The sequence below is a fragment of the Schistocerca nitens genome, chromosome 3, assembly GCF_023898315.1.
Source record: "Schistocerca nitens isolate TAMUIC-IGC-003100 chromosome 3, iqSchNite1.1, whole genome shotgun sequence".
NCBI lineage: Eukaryota > Metazoa > Arthropoda > Insecta > Orthoptera > Acrididae > Schistocerca > Schistocerca nitens.
The window spans coordinates 663,899,352-663,916,322 of record NC_064616.1 but is presented as its reverse complement, the minus strand read 5'-3'; the positions used below and the strand labels follow the sequence as shown (position 1 = coordinate 663,916,322).

Sequence of the window (16,971 nt, the reverse complement as noted above, 5' to 3'; positions counted from 1 at the left end):
GAACATCCTTAAGTTGTTGAGATGCGTCCTGACAATCTTTTGACTCCAGAAAGAGAACACCTTTCTGGTGCAGTTGATTCAGTGAACCCGTAATTTGTGTTGTGGAATAAACTTGTTGTAATAAGAAAGTTTTCCCATGATGGCTGGTAACTCCTTAATGTTATGGGACTCTGGAAAATCCTTGAGTCCTAATGAGTGTGAATGTGCTGGATGTATTCCCTGTGCATTAATTACATGTTCCAGATATTCAATTTCTGCACAGAAAAACATGCACTTCACTTATCTTCACTCCAGGCCTGCTTCAGAAAGAACTTGAAATAAAAACTCTAAGTTGGCTAAATATTTCATTGACATGCAGATGGACACTACAACATGTAAATAGTTTGCACATGGAGGATCCTTTGCTGTTAACTTGAACCCTTGTTCTGTATTTCTAGAGACAAAATAAGAAACAAGTGTTCAATGGGGCAATGAAATGTTGCTTTTTAAATAATTAATAAAATATGCCCCAAACATTTAATTAATGCTAAAATACATTAAAAATCGTGGGAGCTAATGCACTGCTGAATGGGAGGCACTGGAACTATAGCCTTAAATTGCCTGATGGTTTTTTTTAACCACAAGGGGGGTGGGGGTGTATGCACTGAATTACTGAAACCATTTCAAAAGCACCACTGTCTTGCCATAGTCTCAATTCTTGAACACGCTTATCACAAATAGCAGGGGAGACAGGCCATCCATGATGAAAATGTGGTTGCACATTTCCTTTTTAAAGTTATGTCCAGGTCAAAATCTTTAACTTTTCCAAGATCTTCTTGAAATAGGTTACTTCATTTTGCACACAAATTATTAACACAATCTTGAGGGACATTAGCATTGATTTGAACCACAGTGTTCTGAATGTCCATGTCAAATAAGTCTAATGAGTCCACACCAAAAATGTTTGGGCTGTCCCACGAACACAAGACATGAAGTAACATAGATTTAGTAACATTACAAAATGTTTCAGGCATGCTGCATGCACCCATTACCGAAATATGGTGCCCATTCTATGCTAACAGAGTGTCATTAGTGGGCTATCAAACAATTCTCAAGTGTTTCTGCTCAGCAACATTATGGAAGCACTTTACCTAATTATATTTTGACAGAATGCTGTGCCATATGCAAATGTACATATAGCTTATTTCTCTGCCATTTGATTACTTGTGAACATTTCTGTTTGTTCGGAGGGCGAGCCACTGATTGGGCCCCTAGCACTACCTCAGCTGATACTGCATTACTTGTACTGAAATACACTGTGAACTAGAGTCTGACTGCCACCTATCACAGCAGTTTTGCAAATACGCTGTTTGAATATGGCTGCACTTGCCACAGGAAAAGAATTTTGCCCCCTTGCATGGGCACTATTTACTGCCATGTGCTGTTTAGTACTGCAGGCACAGTTTCCTTGCATTAGACAGCAAAGTGGCACATGCACTGTGTGACTGACTTTTTTAACACTTGGCTTTGTCTGCTGCTTGCCTTCTGACTGATTAGAGAACTTAGTGTGTTGTACACTTTGAATTACAGAAATGGCCAGAGTCTCTAAATCTTACCTCTGACACACACACCTACAATGTCTGAGACACAATGATAGAAAGCATAGTTTATAAATTAGAATTTGGTGTCTTCAAAATAGCAGCACATATGTGTTCATCTGATACGTTTTAGGTAACAGCATCACGGAGCACAATTTCACTGTAGGATACTCCACATGAACACTTACATTTGCAATACCTGATATGCCTTCTCAGTTTTGTGACTCACTATTTGTTTGTCTAACCAAGCTGCTTCCTAAGCCTCAAAAACAACTGATACATGCATCTGAGCAACAAAGTGCTCATATAATTTCCAAATTAATGACTCATAAGCAATATCCTCCAGATGAGAGCCCACACACTTGAAACACTTTGGCCCTCACATTAGAAATGAAATAAAATTTTCACTTGATACCTGTCATGTCATAGGCAGAGAAGTTTGCTTCAAGTTGAGCATCGTATTTAGCCCAGGTCCTCTTGCTGGTTGTGAAATTCTCAGAATTTGTGTTCAGCTGTAGTTTATTGAGGTGCATTTGCTGTTGCAAGTACTTGCATCAGTTGAATGACACTCTGTACCAGTTGTTGAAACTATTGCCCCTGCATTGGACCACTTTTAGCAGAGAAAGTTCTTGTGGTGATAGAGACATGATAATACACAGAAAAATAAAATGACTAATAATATCACCCTTGACAGTGGAACAACTCAGCACCGTAAGTTCCAAAGTCTGATTGCCAATGTTGTGTCACTGCTCAGAGGTAGAAATGGGCAATCCTAAAACAGTACATAATGGTGACACAATCTTAGCTGAATACATTCATTCTGTAAGACACTAAGCTTGCAAGGGCTTAGAAGCCCCTGAGTCGTTTGTCACATTGATATACTGTACAAATGATGGGGTGCCCAAGTCATTGGTAAATGTTCAGTTATATGCAGAGTCCTACTGCTTGGAATAATAATAATAATAATAATAATAATAATGGCATGTGACGAGGGCCTCCTGTCGGGTAGACCGCTAACCTGGTGCAAGTCTTTCGATTTGACGCCACTTCGGCAACTTGCACGCCAATGGGGATGAAATGATGATGATTAGGACAACACAACACCCAGTCCCTGAGCGGAGAAAATCTCCGACCCAGCCGGGAATTGAACGCAGGCCCTTAGGATTGACGGTCTGTCATGCTGACCACTCAGCTACTGGGGGCAGACACTGCTTGGAATGGATAGACTGTACTGAGCCCACTGAGCTTGTTGATATCTCTGTAGTACACTCAATAAGCTCCATGGTAATAACACTTCAGGCCAAATACAGACTGGCTGTTCAGCTCTGCAGACAAAAATAAATACTTGCCGGCAGCAGTGGCATGCTGAAGCTTCCTCTAACGCAAGGAATTAGGCTGTCTCATAGTTGGTCACTCCTGCAGGCAGCAACTGTCTTCCTAGTGGTGTCGGTGGTGGTGCCAATTGTGAGTCTTGCACTTTGATATATTAATGACAGCACAGGGGCCAAATGATGATAATATATATAAAACTTGCCTCGGGTGTTACACAGCATGAGGAGGGTCATTTGCAATAGTGGCTAAAATGTTGGTACATTTTACAATATAGTGTGGTCTACAACCTGTAGAAAATTTATGAAAAAAATGTATATGAAGTGCCTCATCTGCTTTTCACATTGTGGCTTTTTGTATTGTTGACAATTTGGTTTTTCCTGAACTCATAGCCTATCAGGCTATTGACTCTTAAGATGTTGACCACATCATGTATGGTTTTGTATCAATAAAAATTCTGACCTTTTTCAGTGTATTGTGTGTGTTGGTATGTTGACTAACTCTGCACATGTGCTGCATATTTTTTTGTTTTAGATATAGCACCTTACATCTGTAAAGGTACAATATTACCTGATTATACATGGTCCAGTCCCATTAATGTGACCACTGCCTACATTCAGTCTCAATGTGCAGTAACCACTCACAGACAACAAGTGGTACCACTAGCAGTGGAGGGTATATAATGCATGTCAGGGAGGGGGGGATGCAAAAAGCAGTGCAGTCACTGTAATGCTAAAATGGAGTGATTTATCTACCATCAAAAAGGGCATGATCATTGGCTTTTGAGCCAAGGTGGTAGCATTACCAAAATGGCAAAGTTTGTAAACTGTTTGCATGCTGCCATGGCTAAGGTATACGTGCATAGCAAAATGGCGCTACCAAAAACTGTGGTGCCCAAAGGCCACACATGACAGGTGGCATTTTCAGATGAATGATGTTTTATGCTCCATCGGACAGATGGCCGTTGCTGTGTGTGGGGTGAAATGTCTGAAAGCAAACACCTTGCAACATTTGTCGGAAGGATCCAGGCTGTCGGAGGGAGTGACATGGTCTGGGGAATGTTTTTGTGGCATTCCCTGGGTGATCTCATCATTCTTGAAGGTACAATGGATCAACACATGTATGCACATATCCTTGGGGATCATGTCCATCCCTACATGCAGTTTCTTTTTCCTTGAAACAATGGCATCTACCAGCAGGACAATGGAACATGTCACACAGCTCGCAGTGCACATGAGTGGTTCGAAGAGCACCAGGATGAGTTTACTTTAATAATACATGGCAAATATGTCACAGATCTTCCTGCAAAAATAATGCATGAAGAGACTGGGATTGTAAAAGAAAAAAAGAAAAGAGTGTTGTTTAATCCGGGCACTTAAAGGTGCTTTTATAATGGGAAAGCTGAGGGACTTGAAGTACTAAATTGTTGTAACATCTTCCTGGATCACTAGATTTAGCATCTTCTGATTCCCAGTTATCCCACATCCAAAGAAATTTGTGACAGGAAAAAAATTGAATTGAATGTATAGGTTAGAGCAGATCTAACTGGATAATTAGAAAATGTCTCAGATTTTCATGTAAGGAACAGAATTTACTAGCTCAATAAATGACATGCATTGACCTGAAAAGGGGCTATATAAAAAACTAAGTGCATTCTTTTACATTAAAATATAGTTTTTCATTGTCAGGCCAAGAATTTTTCATGTTGCCGTAATACATTACATTCTGTATGGCCAACATGAAATATGTAAGTATGGTTTATACAAGAATGGTGTCCTCTTAACAGGAATGAATATACACTGATGCACTTCACAGTAAGCTATTCAAGTGATAATGTTCTTCCAGTACAGATGATGACAGTTCCTGTTATCAAAATATTGAACATTTTCAGTAGTTTTCCTTGTCTGGAAAGCTCAGTTCAACTTGCCATTAAAATCAAGACTCTTTAAGCTGTTTGTATACAGATACATTAATCACAGATAAAAATTAACACCTCTGAAGGCATGATGTAGAAACTCCCTGTTTTTATTTGGGTGTAGATGGAGGGTAGTAAAGTCAATTATTCAAATCAGTATTCTGTGAACAGTTAGTAACCATGCCTTAGTTCATAATAGATGTATCTCACTTTCTGAAAGAGTGGTTTCTAGTTCTGAGCATAATACTGAAATACTAAATGCTATGGCAGTGCAAGGAACACAATTCAAGCAATTCACAGATTTTGAGAGTGTTTTCATTGTGAACTTCCAGGACATTGGATGGTCCTTCAGGAAAACTGCCCAGCATCTTCATATTGATAATCAAAGATACATTCACATACATGTCATATTGTGGCAGCAGCTTATAGAATCATACTGTTGCTTCAGATGCACAGCCGTTGCTGATCATAGTGAACACATCACAAAGTAGGACAAATGTTGCACCAAGAGTATCATCTAAGACCATTAGAAACTGACTGTTGAATGGTGACTAACATACATGTAAGTGAGTCATATTAGCAGTGGGTCACAGAATTACAAAGTCTCACTAACCATTATCAGCAGAGACATGAAATAGTGTATTGTGAAATGTCATATGCAGATATCATAAGGAAAATGTTCCAGTTTGCTCCAGGCAAAATTGTACAAAAGGAAGCACAAAGAATCCCTGACCATTTGTCAGAGGAGGAGTCAAATACATTAACTCATTTGAAGTGCCCCATGATGCTGACATCATACACACTAAAAAGGCCATTCAGTGTATCCTACTGCTTACAAGCTTTGTTTTAGTTGATATCACCATAAATTTAGGATAGATATCAGGAACCATTAAGATACTCAGTCTGATCAGAAACCTCCTAGTGTTAAAGGTGGAAGGTGAAGACAGGTCATTGTGAGACACCTTTGTCTGGCTCCTCATCTGATAATTGTGTGATATGTGTAGCTGAGCTAGTGCCAGCAAGTAAACCATCCTGCCTGTATGGATAGGGCATTGGCTGAATGGGGTATCTTTCCAAATAGTAACTGAAAATAAAATAAAAATTTCCAAGGGTACACTATGTTTCCCAGAAGAGGTGGACATTGGTAACAATGTAGGAAGTAGGAAGATTTAATTACATTTGTGATATACACTTTAGAATTATAAACATTTTTAAAAAATGCATAGGAAGAGAGACTGGAATGAAATTTTACAAAACTACAGCTATATGTACTCCAGGATATGAAAGTGAGGAATAGTTCCTGAAAAAGGAAGAAGTTTAAAGACAGTAAAAATATGTTGCTGTAAAGAACAATAGGGTATACAAGAAAAAGAAAAAATGTAGCATATAAATGAGGACAGAAAAATGTATAAAAAAACTAAAGGAGATTGCATAAAGCACTACAGAACAAAATGGACAAATCATTTAGATAAAATTAACCACAGTTGCTTTCCCAAAAAGATATGTGCTTACCATATAATTGGATGATGATCATTGGCACATCCAAGGAAAATATGAAAAGTTGAACTGTAACAGATTAAATAGCCCAATATTTGAAGGAAGAAGGAGTACTCCTTAGGAAAAAGAGAAGACCAATGTTTAATACCCTACTGGAATAGAGATCATTGGAAACGATACAGTAGTGCAACTGGAGAAGGATGTGAGAAATTAACTTTTGTCTTATTTAGGGATATTTCTGAAAATATAAATTTATATGGCCTGATGTGGCTTTGAACTTCACTCCTCTAAAATGCTATTTCAGCATTACCTTAGACATCACCTTAATTTTTTTGAATATATGATTAGAGTATCCTAGGATCCTCTCTTTCTCACACCACACTCTATAAATGAAGTCTTTGGAACAATCTACAGTCAGAAACTAACATTTTCTTCTGTGTACTTTATTGTCAGGTGATGCCTAGATGTCATGTTTGCTTGTCACTTCATTCTTCTAGATATTGAGGTGTGATTTAACTTACTGGCATGTTTTTGTTTTAATTTTTATTCACAAAGGTCGATAGCATTGTGTTCAAGTATAACAAGTTGCGTTAAGTGACTTCTTTATTCCTTTATTTCTTACAAAATATTGTAATTGAGTGTAATGTTTAACAGACTTACAATGACTTTTGAATTATTGAACTGTCTTGTGTGGGATGGCCAATGCTTCCTACAGTTGGACTGTTGTTTTGTAGTAATGATTCTCCAGAGATAAGTCCATACTGAAAACTGTGACAGATGAAAGTCCGCATGAAACTGTCTGATCTCTTAAAGATAACCTCTTAGTATGTGTTGACCTACATATTATTTTACACATTGTACTTTTTCTATTGAATACTCTGCTAACTAAGCTGGCACCATAAATGACAGGCTTAAACATATTTCCCTTCAAAAGTTGGAGATAATTAATCCTGCAATCCAGAGCAGTGTTACATCTTATTTTAAATAATTAATAAGGAAATAAATGGAAAGAGGGGTACCACCATTAATGTAATTTGAGACAGTCGTACAAAAATTAATATATCTGAGATTGTTTTGTGGTTTTAGGAAATACTTTGACATAATTTATTGTAAATTGTGAAATTTTGCTGGCAAAATTGAAATGATTTTCTATTTTTGGCAAGGTAATACTGGAGCAGAATTGTTTTCTTCAATTATGAACATCAGTATCAGTGAATGCAGAAACAGTTGGAATACCAATATTAAGAAAAAGCAGTTACCCACCACCTTAGAATAACTAGCTAATAACTGAATATTTTCCTCTGTGTTTCTAAATGTTTTACTGTTGATTGAACGTAAAGCTACATTGGGGTTAAAATAAAATTTAAATGCAGCTAAATGACAAAATAAAAATAATGAAAGAGTTATAAGCTTTACAAAATGTACTATGTTCTCTAACACACATATCATCCTATGTTACTAAGATATATAAGAATTACTGTATTTATGATGGATATAATATATTGAGGAAGAATTAATTTTGCTGATATAGGTGATGTAGACACTTGACTTAATAGAACCACTAATCAGCTGCCATATATTGTAAGAAAATCTTATTCATAGATGATTTATTACAATCCTATATTTAATTATTCTGTCTGCACTAATTTTTAGAATTAGGATTCTCTGAAAATGTAATTTTGAATGACATTTGCATGGTAATGGCATGACATACTTATTTTGGAACTGAAAGCACATATTATGCATGATTTGCTTCAGCTTTACACAGCTTTACAGCTAGTGTGGTAATGTATGCGATTTTCAACAAGTCTCCATCATTATCACCTGTAGCACCCACTTCCAAATATTTATTGTTCTACCAGCTAGGGTCACACACAGCATCACAGAATAACAATATGTTATATATTTATATATGTGTGTGTGGAATTCATGTTTGATGCAAGTGATTCTGTGTTGCTTAGTCCAATACTGTTTCCACTTACTCCCCAAAAATGGTTAGAAATTTCTGAAATGAATTATGAAGCATCTGCATATTCATTGATGTTTGAGTAACAAACCCTTCATTGTGACAGTACTAAAAGTTAACTCTGCTAGCTGACCACACAAATGACGCATATTGAAATTATTCACCGAACTGCTAGTATTCAACACAGATATGAAACAGCAGCTTACGGAGCAGCTGTTGTGCACAAAATACAAGATTCACTCACTTATGCTAAGTGCACATGAAGTTTCTCAGCTTAATTGCATCAAATTCTTTCACTTTTATTGGCAGTTCTTTTCCATACAACAGTTTTCATTGCTTGTGGCTTTTTAAAATAATGTCCTATGACTGGTGTCAGAATCAGAACTCCTCCAAGCTCTTAAATGGCAGATCATTTAAGCTTTGATATAATGAATCATATTATGGCAGCCTGTATCTGAAGCCACAACATTTTATAGGCTGTGAAAACTAAACTGAAGCATATGTGATGTACCTACCCAGGATAACACACTTATGAAAACTTAATTCATGAGTTTTCTGTGGAAAGGTCAGTATTGTACACGAGCTGATAACTATTTGGGAAGGTCTGCTACATGGCGGGTATTTTTTTATTTGCTAGATTAGTTTTCGGGAGCTACATTGTGGGCGGATCATATGAACTGAGGATGCTGCCTGCACCACCTAAGAGCCACAGACACCAAAATGGTCCACTAGAATCCTCCAGTGATGACTGCAAGAACCTACTCTGTCAGAGCAACCTTACACCAGCCGCAAGAACCTTCTCAGTCGGTGACACACACCCATAGTCCTCTACATACACGGGTTATTGTTTTGTTTTATAGGTAAGAGCTTGCAGGATTGCTTTTATTTTTTTAAATGTGCATGATTCTTATAGTTCCCTCCTGTACCAGGATATTTTTCAGCCAGTTGCGAAGTTGGTTACTTTATTTCTCACACTTCACCCAGTATTTGGTTTGTTAGGCATAGATAAGTCACTGTAAAAGTATTGTTAATTAGGTCAATAGTAAATGGGTTTCATTTCAAGAATCTTCATTGCGTATAAAACTAATTTTTTGGTCAGAATTTGTGAAGTTATGTCAATAACACAGAAACATGTGAAGCGAAATTTTCAGTCATATACATTACCATTATGTCTACTTTCAAAAGATAAGGCACTCAAAAACTAAAATAAGAGTGATTCATACTGCAAATGATTAGATCTTTAGTTTTTCTCACCAAACAAGATGTAAATCTTGGTGTGAATGATACGGCCTTATGTTCTTTTGGAGCTGGGGAAAAAAAGGGGCACAGAGCAGATATCCGGATGTGAAGGATAAAAGGAAAAAATGTAGGAAACAGGACTGAGGTCAAGATAGACCAGCAGGTGCATGGGGAAAGGAAATCCAGAAACAGGAGGTTGTCACTTCTTTTTCAGCGATGAGATTCTCGCTTCCTTTCCATCTGTAACCAAAATATAACAAGTCTCTCTTGACATGGCTTCTGGCACATACTCTTCCTTCCTTCCCAACCTCTTCATTTCTCTTCTTAGCCCTATTTTCCTTCATGCTCTAAAAATAGAAACCTCTTGTTCTGAAGGGTTACGATTTCATTTTCCCCATGAATGTCTGTATTAGCCATGCCTATATTTGCGTCCTGTTTGGTGAGTAGTTCTATCCTATAACTCATTTTCAAAATTATTGAGTTTCATACCAAATTTCTTTGTCATTGAGTTAAAATTGGTGACTTGTCACCAACATATAATTTTAATTATGTGTTCTAAGAACAATGTCATTTGGAAAGTTACAAGACTGAGCTTGAGGAATTACAAAAGATTGATGGAAAGAAGTAACAAGTTTGTAAAAGTGTCTCAGGAATAGGTGACAGTATTTGCATCTGATCCTGCGATAATCATGGAAGGCAGAGAAATTAGAGAAAATAAAAAAGTAGCCTGGGTCATGGTATACCTTTATTTGTATTCCACTATCTTGGAGAATGCCAATGTAGCCTTTGCTATAAATTATTGTTCACATTTTATACAAGAGTACTACAACAAAGTTATTAGAGACACCTTACAGAAATCTCAGTCAGCTGGTCAGTATGATGTAAATTTGTGTAGTGTAAAACTTTGTTTGCTGTTGACATTCTGTTTGTTATATATGTTCAAAAAGAGATTAATTTTTATGACACATGTAATGTAAGTGGTGAATGTCGTTGGACCATTATTTGTGTCTGAGAGAACAGTAGTGCTACAAAAATGTTCTTTTTGTATAAAAAAATCTACTCTTACCATATGCTTGAAGGAAATGTGTCCACAAGTAAAAAATGCACAACCCAGATTACTGAACATTTATAGTTTTCTGTATATAACATATGAGCTTTTGACAATACTGTCATTTTACTTGTTAATTATAGATTTTACATTTGGAATTTGTGGTCAATAATTTCTAATAAATCTGTCTAAGAATTTGTTTGCTGTGCAAAAATTGCAGGCAAAAATTTCTATCACTACATCAGTTTCTGTCATTTCAGAACTAGATTCCTTGGCATTGCAAACTGGAATGCATGGCATTCTTGAGAGGCCATAATAGGTATTCAAAGCCCTTACAAAGTTGTTAATGTAATATTGACCATAGCTGTCTCACATTATGAAGTGTGTAGTTATACACAAACTATGATTGGATGAAAGGAATTATTATTTGAGGAGATAAGATTCATGAACGTCAGTGGAGTTTTTACAAATAAACACAGTATAAAATTGTCAGTTGTCTAGGTGGATGAGCTAAGGTTGCACAAGCCAAAGACTGTCACTCTCAGCATCTCCTGGAAAAGTATCAAGATTACATCCGTGTTGTTTCTAAGTAGGTGAAAGTAGGAAGTGTTCAGCCCCTCTCCATGTTATGGGTGAATGGTTGGGTGAGTAGAGGGATGAAGAGATATTAGGTTACACCCAAGTCCCACCTCATGTTTTATGTTGATGTCTCTCAGTTGTGCATGGTTACAGCATATTGTGGTGAGTAACAAGTCCCAAACAGAGCTCAGCTTGTACCTTCTGTCTCTGCTCATGAGGCCATTACCACTCCTAATTTTAATGGCTTCATTTATTATATTGTCCTACAATCTACATGTCTGCACAGCATTCCTGTCTGTTTGAAATGGAACAAACAGTCTTTGTACAAGGTGTGTTAAATGATTGCAGATTATAGGCAAACATAACTGGCATACTCCCAGCAGTGCTGCAGAACACAACATTTTTACTGCCCGTCGTAAGGATACTTGCAGTTGCGTTGAGTGCAGTAAATGCAGTTCACTATGTTGGTTGGAAGATAGCATTGATGTCTTCTTCCTTGTTAATTAGGGCCAAAGCTCTGTGTATCAGAGTTCTCAAAAGAGTCCTCAATAAATCTGGACGGTGGCAGCTGGATGTATGTAAATAGAGATGCAATTGAGTCTTTTCCCTGTATACAGTATGCCATCTATCTTCTCCCAAACCAAATTCTTAAGGACTGCTTGATAGCTGTCTTCCTCTACTTTCATGGTAAATTTCATTTCATGGTGAAATTTATTGAGAACATCACTACCATGTGGCACCTTTGAATGTTAGAATAATCTCTTAATATTTCTGTCAGTACAATGGAATATGAGATGGAAAGACACACTTGCTACCATTTTAACTGTAGGTTTGTTTGGTTTCTATGAAAAATATTGTTTTCTTTCAATTTTCTAGAGCAGTGCCACAATCAATGGTCTTTCTGGGTGTTTTTCTGTAGAAAACAAGTGTATGAAATCAAAATTATTATGAACTCAAAATTAACATTTACCTCACAATGCAGTAAAATAGTGTTGCTCTTATCTTAACTGATACAACAGGAAATAAAAACTGAAGAGCAACTGTTTAAAATTTGTATTGTTAATAAGCATAGTTCGTTCTGAAATTTTCCCATAATACAGAGTATTGTCAGTTTGTTACAAATATGAAAAAATATATGCCTGTGATTCACTTCACTGAATAAAATGTGCAAGTATAACACATAGAGTACTGAAAGTCAGTTATTTTCACAGAATGCTGTTGTTTTACTTCATACTGAGTTATTTGCAACCACACAGAGCCAAGCAATAGGATTAAATTCAAGCAGCATATGTTTACAATTCTATTCACATACAGTTGTTGGAACAGTGTCATAGATTATGCCAAAGATCAGTTTAGTTAGTAGATTTGTTACTTTGTTCTTATGTTACACGTGCACATCTTGTGCACAGTATTTTCATTCCAGTAAATTTCTAATAGTAGCTTTACAGCAGTATCAGAAATATTGATTGACATTGAGTTTCACCTAGGAGTATGTAGAATGTAATGTGTGTGTAAAATTTTTCATCCATTCATTTACATTTATGTTAAATGTTTATGTTACATTTTCAGTTATTTGTGTACTCTTTTGTGATTCAAATCAAACCCTGTTGAAGAGTTAGGTTGTGTTATTTTCATAACATTAAAAAAACTGCCATGTTCCATTATTTGAGTATTTACACTGCATTATTTTATATAGATATAGATGCTTCCACCTACTTAATGACATGTTTGAATAGTAGTTTCTAACATACTGTCATAAAGATAGCTTACATTTATGTTCATTCCTGCCATTTTGTTTTAGTAGTTGCATCAGAATTCTTGTAGCCCACTTCATTGTGACCATTAATTTTTTATTTCTTTTGCAGCTTATTAATGAGTACTATTTAAGTATATTATGCTTATACCACCACAGAGTGCATGATGTATTGTGGAGTATGTATGCAAATAATTTCAACAGCTATTTTATGGTTGTCATTTGATAGCTGACTAGTATTGAAAGAATTGTCTGAAAATGAAAAGACTATTAATTGTTATAGGGTAAATAAATAATAGTCTTCAGAGTTTTACTATGTTAAATTAAATTGATAGAATAGGTCATATCAGGTCATTAATTTACTGTTTTTCTGACACCAGGTCAGTGGTATATCAACAGAGATTTTTAGGCAAATTGAAACAGTAGAAAATGACCATGATGCAACAACTGCAGCAGCCTTGGAAGCTGTGGAAAGAAGAGGAGAGATGGTTGTACGGCTTCTCGACCCAAGGCATTTGGGAAGAGCAGCTGCAGAGGCGGCAAAGAAGTTCTTAGCTTTACAGGCAAGTATTAATATTAAACAATGGATATTAACAGTAAAATTATTTCTAGCACACAACATAAGAGCTGTATAATTTAACTATCAATTAAAAGTGTTTCCTAAAGAGAATAATTTGGTATTTTTAGGATGCCAAACATTTTGTCCACCTTGTGGAAATTGTGAAGCGCCCTGGTCAAACTCTGGGGTTGTACATCCGAGAGGGTAATGGGCTTGAACGTTCTGATGGAGTATTCATATCTCGAATTGCTCTTGAATCAGCTGTATACAACAGTGGATGCCTCAAAGTTGGTGATGAAATTCTAGCTGTCAACATGGTGGATGTGACTCGGATGAGTCTGGATGATGTAGTCATAATTATGTCGATACCTAGGCGGCTGGTGCTTGTGACAAGACAGAGAAAAGCAGGTGAGTTTAGAATGAGATAATGTAATATAATTCATATCAACATACAAGGCAATTCCAAAGAATTCCTGAGTTGGATATTTTCATATCTACTGTATATTACATTTCTCAATATTGCAGACAACATAGTTCTATATGAATGTCATTGATTCTACCTTGTCACTGTATAGGTGGCATATCAAAATGTTGTTATCATAGAAATATAATCACAGGATAAACAGAATAAAAAGATGTTCAAGAAGCAGCAATGCTTGAGAGTGGTAATTAGTTTAAATCCACAATCTGATTAACAGTGGATCACATGATAACAGGTATGTTATAAGTCTACTGCAAGATAGCATACCAAAGACAAATATAACCTATATATGACAAAATTTACTCAGGTGACCAGTTGAGTGGTGGTCATCTTGTTGCAGTGTTTCAATGAGTTTTGTATCCATCATCTTCAGGCAAAGTGTCAGAATGTTGTGTTCTGCATATTTGTGTATCCATCGGACCACTGATCTCTTCTGTGCGTGGGCCAATCATATGCCTCCAGGAAAGGGTGCCATGCCGGTGATGGGGGATGTGATGTGGGCATCAAGTCCTGGTGTTTGTCCTTTCTGTCCGCAGATGCCACTGCCTTCAGAACAGATCATTATGTCATATTTTCATAGTCGCAGACTCCCACACTGTGCTGAGTTGAAACCCGCTATCCTAGTTTATTAGGGTCTTGTGCAAATGTATTTCTACCACCTCTTTGACAACTGAGGCTCAGAACCCATTGGCGCTGCATAGGTTCTTAATTTGTTCAAAATCAAAGTTATGTCCCTCATTGAAGCTATGCTTTGCCGCCGCAGACTTGTCCATCTACCCTAGTCGAATGTTTTTGATGTGTTCTATGCAGCACTGTGAGATGCATCACTGTGTCTGTCTGATGTACTTGCTGCATCCTACATTCACACTCAATACTCTAAATGCCCAAGAAGATTTTATCATTGAAATATTCCGAGAAAGCCTGCAAACACATATAACCTATGAACACTGTAAAATAATCAACAGTGGCAAACATAGCCTTTGAATAACTGGGGAATGATTTGTTGTCTTGTAGAATGATAGCACACTGGTTTTCAAATTCTAATTTGTCCCTTTTCTCCTGAAGAAAGCACATGTAGAAGTAACTTTTATAACACGTGCATTTTCAGTCTCTTTGAAATGCTACTTATGTATTGTATGCGCAGTAGTTTCATCACACAGTAAAAGTTTAGTTTGAAATATAGTCCCTTATAGTGATGGACATTACTTGATACCAAAACATCCGTATGTATTTTTAAACTCTGTTTCAAATGTTAGTACAGTTATTTAGTATACATTACAGAAAATATTGATTATATGCCATCAAAGAGACTTAAAAAACTTGCTTTTAATGTGTAGGTATTGGATATTCATATTAACATTACTTTCAATCATTGTTGTTCAGGAAAAGGTGGTGTGGTCTCACCACATCTGCAGCCCCGTTCAGAACATAAACCACCTCCTGTTGTAGTCATTAAGAAAGAGTTACGAGAAGATGATGAAATGGATGATGCTGATGATTCAAGCTCAAGAAGGCATGGTGGTGATGGCAGGGAAATGTTGCCATCTTCTAGGTACTTACATATGTATCTATATCTATACCTATACATGTTGTAGGGAAGTTCCTGTGGAACATATAATACTTTGAGTAAAATAGAAATACCGTTGGACAGTAGATAGCATGCTTAAGAAAACATTATACAACTGCAAATAACTTTTCACTGAGTGAATACTGTACTTACTTTTGTATGAGTCCATATTATTAATCACACATATATATACAGGGGTGGCATGATAAGAATCCAAAGGCACTAGAGCAACAACCTACATAAAGTTTGCAGACAACCATAACAGTATGTCCACACCACACTCTTCTGAGGTAATAATATTCTTAGCGACTATAGTTTTACTCAAAGTATGGTTTTGTAGGACAAAAAAGATAGCAACTAACCAAAGCAAGGAAGATTGCATATTTCAGAAGGAATAAATCAATGAATGAAGAAGTATAAGAATTGGAAATTACTCATATGGTGAAGACTGCAACATATAATTTTGTGAATATGTTGTCCAAGAAATATTATCATCTGTCTGAAGTCCCAGAAACTTTACTTTTACTTAACTTGTTATTTAGACTGTCCCTTACTATTTTGCAAGAGCTGTTATTTGTGTTTCTTGTATGTGTAAATAGCTTTTTATCCATGGCTTCACCTGCATACATGTATGTCACATATATTGTAAATAAATATGTCTGATTCTCTGCTGGTTTACAACATATGATTCCAGAGATGGTCTTAAATTTATGTGTGGTATTTCTCCATGTGGTATGAGATTTGTTCCCAAAACACATTGACATGATTATTGGCTTGCTGCAGTGCTCAGGCTGGGTGGTACAACTAAGACACAATTTGCACCTCATACTTTTAAAGTATTCAGAGTCAACTAATTACAAGAATGCAATATCGACAGATCATTTTCAAACATTTTTACATATTACCCCCTTATGATCTCCATCTATGCCCTCATTCACTAACACAGTAGAATGGACACCATTGTTTTCCTAAACTATTTCTTTATTTTTCAAAGTAATGAGCAATGTGTTTCAAATATATCCTAAAGTCTTCGTTCATGTGGCCATAGTGTCCATAGTTGCAGAATTATATAAGATGTTTCATTTACTGACCACATAGAGGAGGCATCAAGCAGCAGAAAGAAAAGACTGCTAAGCCTTTAGCTTTTGGACAAAATATTCCTTCTTTAGAAGCAATAAATATGCACACTCATATAAGCATAACATACACACATGGATAGTGACTATAGCCACTTGGGCCAAAGCAGCTGTGGACAGTAGCCATGTGTTTGGGAGTTGGGCTTGTGTGTGTTTTCTGCTTCTGAAGAAGGACTTTTTTCTTCAAAAGCTAAAGGTTTAGCAGTCTTATCATTGTGTCTGTCTGTGACTCAATGTGTCCTCTATGTTGTGAGCAGCAATCTATCCTTTCATATTGTTGTTCTCCATCCTGAACTTTCCATTGTTTTGATATAAAATACATATT

The 16,971-nt window shown here is 36.5% G+C and overlaps 1 protein-coding gene across 1 annotated transcript in view; it reads left to right on the top strand.

Moving 5' to 3' along the window:
- The window catches only part of LOC126249701 (rho GTPase-activating protein 100F), a 405,508-nt gene that overhangs the window by 145,123 nt on the left and 243,414 nt on the right, over positions 1-16,971 (top strand). The window contains exons 3-5 of the mRNA XM_049951380.1: positions 13,284-13,466; positions 13,591-13,870; positions 15,327-15,495. Of these exons, the coding sequence (XP_049807337.1) occupies positions 13,284-13,466; positions 13,591-13,870; positions 15,327-15,495 (632 nt within the window). The remainder of the gene's footprint in view (positions 1-13,283; positions 13,467-13,590; positions 13,871-15,326; positions 15,496-16,971) is intronic.